General features: G+C 34.7%; 1 protein-coding gene across 1 annotated transcript; it reads left to right on the forward strand.

Annotated features, from left to right (window-relative positions):
• Positions 1-7,996: 7,996 nt before the first annotated feature.
• On the forward strand, positions 7,997-9,610 carry LOC127790432 (myb-related protein 306-like). The gene is made up of 3 exons (XM_052319952.1): positions 7,997-8,159; positions 8,374-8,503; positions 8,619-9,610. Exons 1-3 carry the CDS (start codon positions 8,027-8,029, stop codon positions 9,424-9,426), a joined length of 1,071 nt encoding a protein of 356 aa, XP_052175912.1. The 5' UTR covers positions 7,997-8,026; the 3' UTR covers positions 9,427-9,610.
• The last annotated feature ends 471 nt before the right edge of the window (positions 9,611-10,081 follow it).

The raw sequence follows: 10,081 nt of genomic DNA on the forward strand, positions 1-10,081 counted from the left end.
GCCCAAGCCCAATTCAATAAAATGGCCCACTTCCATCTTATACCCCATTTAAATTAAAGCCCATTGGGCTCTTCTTTTGACTTGCATTTATATTTGTCTTTACACTATTGGTCTAACCCACTTCATTCCAAAGGCACAAATATACCATCCCACACATGGGCTTAAGCCAAAATTAATAGCCCAATTCAATTGGACTTTTCCCCACACAAAATAACATTTCCACCCTCTAATTAACAAAAGAAAAGTTTAACGCCCACATCAGAATACCAATAAACATCTATACCTACTAACGAGTCGTTACAATTATAAATAACTGATGGGTGTCGAATCTAACAAATAATAAATTCTTACTCTTAAAAATGTAAATTGTGATAGTGATGAGCAAGGTTGTATTCACAGGGATTGGTTAGATTTATTCCTTTGAAAAATCAAAATAAATAAAAAAAACGACTGGGGGTTTTGGAATTTGAACAATTTAAAATAACACAAATGCAAGGATATGAATTAACAAAAAATCAATTTAAGCAAGTATCCAGTCCAAGGTATAATCTTAGAATTGATTCGAGAAATTGATCATTGATGCAAAAATAAAATCCTCCATTCTTTCTCTAAATTGGTTATGGTTATTAACAAGCTCTAATAACCTATCATTACTTACTTTGATGATAATCAAGACAAGCTCATTGATTATTTTGCTTGTTAATAAATAACCCTAAACAAGCTCTTAAGGTTTAATTTATCAACAGCGTTAATTACTAAAAAGACGACCAATTCAAACCAATGAATACACAAGCACGATTCATTTAAGTTAGATTATATATCTCCATAGCATAAATTGAAAACCTATCTGTAATCAATTATGCTAATTGCCACCAATATTAGAATATCTAAATAATTACGGATTCAGATTTCTAATTGGCGATATATTGTTTTGACAATTATACAACGAGCCCTTTGTATTAATTAATCGAAACAATAATTTCAACAAACATAAAAGATATATAGATAGAGAAAGAATAAGAGAATAAAGAAAATTAATTCGATCTCACAATTTTTGCAGAATCAAAACTTCGATTATCCTTGTATTGGAATAAGAGTTTAGTAATTCATCAAAAGTAAAAGAAAACACCTAAGAAAGAAAGACATACGAGGGACAAAAAAACGAGCACTCTGTTCCGTCTATTCTTCTCTGCGCGCAACTCGATCTTCTCTCCAATTCAGCGTTGTTCCCCTTAATTTTGCTGCCTCCGTCTCCCCCTCGTTGCCCATAATATATTATTAATATATATTCACAGTGCCCTAGCCTTCTCCAAAGGGAAATTCTATTTGTAGCCACATATTTTACTCTCCGTAACCTACTTTTAATATTCCTAAAATATCCTCAAATGAAAACTCATATTTGCCCTCATTTAAATCGTTGAAAATCAACCACCCACCATTATTCCTCAAGCGCGTGCACCTACTTTCTCACCGACCATCGCCACAATCACTTTTGCAAATAGCAGCAACTATAGTAAATCAATATAAAACAGTAAAAAATTATTAATATTTTTAAAAATTAAAATAATTTCTTAATATTATCAAATAGCATGCATTTATATAATTTATATTTAAAAATAACATAATTTATAACATCATAAACATCGATCACTAATTAAATCACATAATTTATATATATTACGAATAAATTAAATCACATAATTTACATAGATGAGTAATGAATTAAAAAAATAAAATTAATTAGAAAATAAAAAATACTCTTCCCTGAAGCCTCGAACCCCGGGGTTCGGGGCCTAGGGAATACCCCGAAACTTGGGATTCAGGTGATTTGGATTTCCCCGAACTTCGAGATTTGGGGCATCCCCCAGCCCCCGAATCTCAAAATTCGAGAGATTGAAAGAATTCCGAATCTATAAATTCGAAAAAAATCAATTCTCCCGAACCTTGAGATTCGGGAGAATTGATTTCTCCTGAACCTCAAGGTTCAGGAGATATATATATTTTATATATTATAATATATAATTATAATTATAACTATATATATAGTTATACATAATTATATTACATAAATTATTATATACATACATATTTTATCTACATAAATTATTATAACTATAACTATTATAAAATATAAAATATGTATAATATATATAATTATTATAAAATATAAAATAGTAGAAAATCAATTCTCCCGAACCTTGAGGTTCGGGAGAATTGATTTCTCCTGAGGAGATATATATATATTTTTTATATCATAATATATAGTTATAATTATAATTATATATATAATTATAATTATATATATAATTATACATAATTATATTACATAAACTATTATATACATACATATTTTATATACATAAATTATTATAACTATAACTATTATAAAATATAAAATATGTATAATACATATAAAATATAAAATTGCAAGTTGCCCCCTGAACAGCGTGATTTGGGGGAGCCCCAGCCCCCCGAAACTTGCTGTTCGGGGGGCGGGGCTTCCCCCGAACAGCGTGGTTCGGGGGGTGCCAGTTCCCCCGAACGCCCAGGTTGGGGCACTAACAAAGCGTCAGCCGAGAACTCCGACGAATCCCAATACTATTACATCTACCATGAAATCAATTAAACTAGAAGGTAAAATTTTTAGCTGGTTATGCAATTTGTGGGACTCCAACAGGCTGGATAAGGCAAGTAAAGTGGGCAAGGCAAGCAAAGTCGGCGGCGCTGTCACAGAAGAAGAAGGAGAAGGAGAAAAAGAATAGGGTTTGATGCGCGTGGGTGTAGTTTTTGAGGGTTAAGTGTATAAAAGGTATATTTAATATATAAATGATTATAAAAAATAATAAATGTGATTGTAAATAGTAAAATTTAATATTTTAATTAGAATGATTATAGAGAGCAAATGCTATGGTTGTAAATAGAATTGCCCTTCCCCAAATTGAACATGGCCCCCGCTTCAATTGATTATGCAATTCGGCGCTTCCTGGGCATTCAATTGCGGCTTCAATCTCCCGTTAGCCTTTTATTATTTAATGTTATATGACATGCCTTCTATATAATAATATATAAATACATACACATGGCACCCTCTTGTAAACTTCACGGCTTCACTACTTGCTCCAATTCTTCCTTATTTTTCCTGCAAAATCAATATATAACATTTATATAAATACATGTAAGAAATAATAATAAATAATAAATAATAAATAATAAATGTGTGAGATTTATTTTTATTTTTCTATTTTTTAAACATAATTTATTAAACTTTTTCACTAATGTCTTATATATAAAATATTATTATAAACAAGCATTATAAGACCTAAAACATATTAAATAAACTGAATGTTAGAAAAATAAAATTATAAAATCATGAGCTTATCAATAACCCTCACTCGAGTATGACCAAGTCATTACCCAACTAACTCACAAGTCACAGAGACTTTACATTAAGCACTCGACTAATAGAAGAACATACCCGAGTATAGATAACTGATACTCGATTAAAAATAAACACATAGATTTAGCCAAATTCTATCCAATGTGTTGTTGGTAAAATACAATAATTAGAATTTGTAGATGCGAGATGCCTAGGGATGCCGACAGTCTTGGGATTCGATCAAGACTCTGCCTGTTAAGGGTCTTCCAAAGGGCTGCTTCCGAAAGGGGGTCTTCCAAAGATATGTTTCCAAAGAGGGTCTTCCGAAGGATTTTCTTGACGATCTAGCTCACAAAAGGCTTTAGATGACGGTCTGCGCTTCCGAAAGCTTGATGTCGCGATAATAAGTGTGGGTCTTTTGTATGAATTAGGGCTCCTCTGTTAGGAGGCTTCCGAATGACTGTTTTCGGAGGAACCTTATCTCGGCACTGTCTTCCGAAGGAATGGAGGTGATTCTTCCGAAGGGCTGTAAAGGGTAAACAAGGGTTAAAAGGCTAGCGGAATTTTCCTTCTGCGAAGGCCCTTCGATGCCAAAGTCAATAACAGAAGGAAAAATAATCTTACGGAAGGAAAAATGGGCTAAGTTTATGAAGGAAAGTAATAGTGAAAACCAATGTCTGGACCCCTTTTTCACGGACTGTAACTGGCTTTTATAGGGCTCGAGGTTCGAAGACACGTGCTAATTCTTCCTTAACCTTCTTCCGAGGGGTCCTTCCAAAAGGACCAATTTTCTTCGAGGGCTCAGCAACGAAAGATTCCTTCTGAAGGAATCTTTCGAATGAAGCATCATGTGCTTCCGAAAGGTCCTTTCGAAGCAACTATTTTATTTGTGGCCTTCCCCTCCTTCTGATAACTAGGGCCCAACACAATGTTTACTCAATTAAAACATATAAATAATCAATTATAAAAAAAAACATTAATTAGTCAATTGAGATAAAGATATTCTCGACTAAAGAGATGCTTAAAATTTTGATAACAAAAAGATACTTGATTGAAAATAATTCTTACTCGATTAATTTTGAGAAAACAGATAACTTAAATAAAATACTTGAGTAGAAAACCTTAATAGTCTATTGAAGATAGATTTTGCTAAAGCACATAATTGACTGATTTGAATAATACATAAAGCAATATTCTACTAAAAATATGCTTAGATTTCAATATCTATAATAATACTTGATTATACAAATACCATACTCGATTATAGTTTTAATAAAAAAATTGTATAATGCATATTTGAGTAGGTTTTTATGATAATTGTTTGAATACTTGAATATATTGAAAAATATACTGGGCACGACTCGATTGATTACAAAGAAAACTAGTTTTGATCGAAAACAATGTAGAACCTTTAAAAGATTATTTGAATACTTTGCCTTTAAAATATTCAAAAATACATATACTTAGTTTACAAAAGGCTTTTATATTTGAGCCAAATTTTCAAAATATTTTTTTGAACATTTAACATCAAGTTCAATTAACATAAAACTATATTTTGTCGTTTTAAAATATATATTAGACTAGAGTTCTCCAATTTAAAGGAAAATATATTTATAAACTTCACAACAAGAATGAGTTTAACTATCGCTTGGTGAAATAAATCTATAGAGTGGATCGATAAAAAATAACTGAAGGAATTGGAGGAAGGAGGTTGCGCCACGTGGCCGAACGAGTAGCCATCTCGAACCCCCAGGTAGGGGTCATTCGAGGGTGGCCATCAACTGTACCCCTAAGTAAGGGTCATTTGGGGGTGGTGTGGCCAGGCGGGGGAGGCCCTACATGTAAGGTCGCACTACACGACAGCAAGGTGGGGCTCCTTTACCTAAACCAACACCACCGCAAGGCTGGAGGCCCCCGCGAGCAAGGCCAAGCAATAGGAGTGGTCGCACCCCTGAGTGAGGGTCACTTGAAGGTGTCGCGAGTGCGTGCTTGGGCCCCAACACCCTCGAGTGAGGGTCACTCGAGGATGCCATAGGCGTGCCCACGCTACGTGTGCCTTCATCCCTCAAAACCCGATCAAAACTACCTCTGAGTTACTCGTCTAGAACATTGAATCTCCCAACACCTGTTACCCTCATCTATAACTATAAATAAATGGGACTTCCCCCTCCCCTATCTCCTTCCCAATTCGGGTATGTGATCTCTCATACTCACATTTTCTTCTTGCATTCAACTATTTAATAGTTTCGAGAGGCTAACTTAGGCATCCGAGCATCTACGCAAGAATCCTCACCCATCCCCCAAACCGATCTTTTTTACAGACATGTCATCCATTATTCAGAGAGGTCATCCATAGCTTGGAAAGGGTCATTCATCGCTATCATTCCACCTCAAGAGAGTCATCCATCGCTGTCACTGCACCTTGAGAGAATCATCTATCACTCCAGAGAGACACTCATCATCCAAATAAGTGATCCTTGTACCATCCTTTACTTCAATTTATTGTTGTAGCTCAATAACAACAAGACCTTTAGTAATGACTAAAAAAAGTTATTACTAAAGAACCTTTTATGACAACTTTACACCATTGATGGTGGTGGTTACCATTGAATGGTAACCAACAAAGGTCATCACTAGATATTGCACATTTAGTGGTGGTTAGCATTAGCAAAACATAATATTAGGCCTAGGTCATTTTGTTGACTAGTTTAGTTGTGCTCAAGCTCAATTCAACTTAGGATTTGGGCCAAATCATGTACATAGATCAGGCTTGGGCCTGACTAGCCATTCTGGGTTTAGTCTTAACTTGGGCCTTGGGTTTAGGCCTTACTTGGGCAAAGAGTTGGATTGACCCAAGTGGAAATGGCGAGGTCAACCCAATTTTGGCAATTTCAAGATATCAAATTTAATTTTTTTTGGCCATCCAAATCAAGAAGAAGGATATCTTGTTCCATTGGGAGATATACTATTACTGTTCTGTAAATATATATTTTGGTCTACAAAAGCTTTTTGAAAGATGCTAAACATATAATAATCAATTAATTCACTATAATCCCTTAAAACACAATGTTTACAAAAGTCTACTATTTTTAATGCACGTTTTTCAATGCAATAAGGACAGTTATACACTGAATACAAGTCAAATCAAGCCTCGCTTTAATGTTTTTCTTAAATAAAAGAGTAATTTATCTGAATTCATGGATGTATTTTGGTCTCCTATAACTAACCCAAATTCCATTTACTCCTTTAGTAATGGGTAAAGCACATTAACCACTTCTAAAAGGTCTCAAATTATTAGCAGCCATAGAAAGTCTTCTTTAAAAAGGATAATCTTTTAATGGTGGCAGAATGAAGTAAAATACAATCGTCACTATATATATGTCCTCTCATGACGACCTTGTACAACTAGCGCTTGGGGTTACCATTCAATAGCGATGAGCAAACGTCCCCACTAAATCATGCCCATTTAGTTGTAACTGTTACAAGTCTAGCCCCAACATGGTCCATAGGCTAGACTTGGCTTTGGCTTAATGTTGTTTCGGCCTAAATTGGGCAATCTAAGGTTGGAGATAATCAAATTTTTGTTGAGGTCATCTAAATTAAGACTAATGATATCTGATTCGAGAGATATCTTATTATTATTCTATAGATATTTTGGTCAACGGGCCAATAAGATTTCTTGAAATATGGTAGAGAAAAGCACTCAATAAATTTAATATAACTCGTTAAAACACATTATGGTCATCTGCATTATATCGAGTACAAAAATATACTTTATTCAATGCATGTTTTTCGATCGCAAGAGTGACGGTTATGTTTTGACATGCAAGTTTAGTCATGAAGTGTCGCGCTATTGTTTTCTTAAATACAAAAGAAATATGAATTCATGCATGCATATATTATAGTCTTTTATAATTCAAATTCCATTTACTACGGATTGGAACTTTTTTAAAAAATTAATTTCGATAAAATTGTGTTAAATAATAGAATAAGATAGAATTCGGTACTATATTTGAATTAGCATACAAGCCTAAGTGCCTAATAATATTCTCTATATTGGTCCAAAAGGTAAAATCGCTCACCCCGGGCGCAATAATATTCTCTATATTACTTGTATTGATTATTTCACTTATTTATGCCAATTGATGACTTTATTTCACACTTATTCATAAAATTAGAAAAATAAAAATAAAAATAATTGAGCCTTGGATCTCACATCATTTCTATATGATTCATTGAGTAATAAATGTGTGTGTGTGTGTGTGAGAGAGAGAGAGAGAGAGAGTGAGAGAGAGAGAGAGAGATTTAATAACAAGCAATAAAATGGACTTAGAGTAAAATGCAATTAAGGGTTTGGAATTGAAATTCTAGAGTAGAGCGGTGAAAGGCATTAGGTTTTTGTGAGGTTGGGAGCAAGAAAGGAAATTCTCCTTCTTAAGCACCAAGTTGACTTGTTGCAACCAAATGAGTAAATGCTCATAGTCGTCCTTTGACTAATTTCTTGCAGATCTTACCTTCTTTCCTTTGGTCAACAATCTGGGTCCCACCCTCCTCTCTTTCCGTCACTTTATTTAAACTGGAGGTCTCAACCATTTCTTTGTTAAGAAGAAAAGGCAAGCCTCGATAAGAGAAAGGGGGAAAGGGGAAGCGATGGGTAGGACTCCTTGTTGCATCAAAGATAACGTGAAGAAAGGGCCATGGACGCCAGAAGAGGATATCATCTTGGTTTCCTACATCCAAGAACACGGATCAGGGAATTGGAGATCTGTTCCTGCTAATGCTGGTAAAATTTCCTTCTTTTTCTCTTATTTTCCTAAATTTTCTCTCTTTTTCTCTTTATCATCTTGTTTCTTATATTATTTTTGGGTTTTGGTTCAAATTCCATCAATATTTAATAGCCTGCAACTCTAGTACCGTACTCCCCCTTGAAAGAGAATGTACAACTACTAAATTTATTCGCATGATTTGGTTATAATTTTCTTGTGTTGGGTTTCTAGGTTTGCGTAGATGCAGCAAGAGTTGTAGACTTAGGTGGACTAATTATCTTCGCCCCGGTATCAAACGTGGCAACTTCACTGAAAGCGAAGTGAAATTGATCATCAATCTTCAAGCCCTTCTTGGAAATAGGTGGTGAAAATGGAATCTCTCTCTCTCTAGCCCCACTCTTTCTTATATGGTTTGTCCTAATTTCGGTCGGAGATTTTGAGTCTAATTAATCTATAAATTTTTTGTATTATCGCAGGTGGGCTACAATAGCCTCCTATCTCCCAGAAAGAACCGACAATGATATCAAGAATTACTGGAACACTCATCTGAAGAAGAAGCTAATGAAAAGCCATGAAGGCCATAGCCAAGAAGGTTCCTCATCTTCCATGTCCATGTCCTTGTCCAAAGGGCAGTGGGAGAGACAGCTACAAACTGACATCAACAAGGCTAAGCATGCTCTAAGCCAGGCTTTGTCCTTGGACAAACAAAGCACTTTGCCTGAGCCAAAATCATCTGATTTCTCAACCCGATCATCCACCGCTTATCCTTCCAATACTGAAAACATAGCGAGGTTGCTCAAAAACTGGATGAAGGAGCCCCCAAAGTCATCTCAAACTGGATCCTGGGAAACCACTTCCCAGACCTCCATCACCAATACCCCTTTTACTGCAGGTCCTGATGAAATCATAAACAAGACTAAGGCGACGCCCTTAATCATGGCAGGTTCATCTAGCACAAATCAAGTCGCTTATACTGTAGGATTATCTAGCACCGTTACTGAAGCAACACCAAAAGCGGTGGCGATGACTTCCATGGCACTAGACTCTGACTCCATTTTTAACTTCACTTCTTACGACTCTGATGCATCGAATGTCCCTGTGAATGTGATCATGGAGGATGCCACAAGCAGCAAGCCCGTAACTGGCCTCCCCCAAGCTGAGATGAAGCCAAAATTCAGCCAAGGTCCTACATTTGAATTTGAGAAATGGCTTATGGACGATGATGATGATGATGGTGAAGGGCAATTTGATCTCATAGACCTACCATCCGATGGGGAAAATTGATGGGTTGTTTTAGGGTGGATCTCAAGTGGAGTTTTAGGCCTAATAGCTAATAGGGTTTCTTGTTCTCTTGAGGAGTTTAAGGCCTGAACTAATAAGGTTTCTTTTTTCTTCTTTTTTTTTGTCATTTTAGTTTGGTTGAGGGAAAAAATAATTGGGTTCCTTGGTAGCTAGCGTTTAAAAGAAAAAAAAGGCTCTCTTAATATTAATTGTAAATTTCCAAACAAGGCCTATATATATATACATATAATGCATATGAATAATCATATAAAATATATATTATTAAAAGAATTTATATATATTGTTCCACTTATATGAACATATTATTAGCAATTAATAATCTTTTAATTTACAAATTAAATGTTAGAATTTCTTAATCACAAACTAATTAAAAATAACAAAAATCATATAAGATGTTCAAATCTCATCATCATAATACATAATACAAGCAGATAAAGTTTGATATCAATTATTGATATTAGATACAAATTAATTAGTTACGGCATTCTTGAGAAAGAAAAGGGATTTGAAACCAAGAGTTTACAATTAACAGAGATTAAAGATTTTAAGAAAATGAAGGAGTGACTGTCCGAGTGTTTAATTCTTCACTCCTTGTTCTTTTTTCTTTTTTTCATTACAAAGACTAATTTGCTCATCT

This window comes from Diospyros lotus, chromosome 14 (assembly GCF_014633365.1).
Source record: "Diospyros lotus cultivar Yz01 chromosome 14, ASM1463336v1, whole genome shotgun sequence".
Classification (NCBI taxonomy): Eukaryota; Viridiplantae; Streptophyta; class Magnoliopsida; order Ericales; family Ebenaceae; genus Diospyros; species Diospyros lotus.

What these genes read in the sequence shown, in the direction of transcription:
- LOC127790432 (XM_052319952.1), top strand. Translation starts at nt 8,027, where the DNA reads ATGGGTAGGACTCCTTGTTGCATCAAAGATAACGTGAAGAAAGGGCCA. An exon ending in ATCTGTTCCTGCTAATGCTG is followed by an intron (nt 8,160 to 8,373) that starts GTAAAATTTCCT and finishes TTGGGTTTCTAG; the next exon opens with GTTTGCGTAGATGCAGCAAG. An exon ending in CAAGCCCTTCTTGGAAATAG is followed by an intron (nt 8,504 to 8,618) that starts GTGGTGAAAATG and finishes GTATTATCGCAG; the next exon opens with GTGGGCTACAATAGCCTCCT.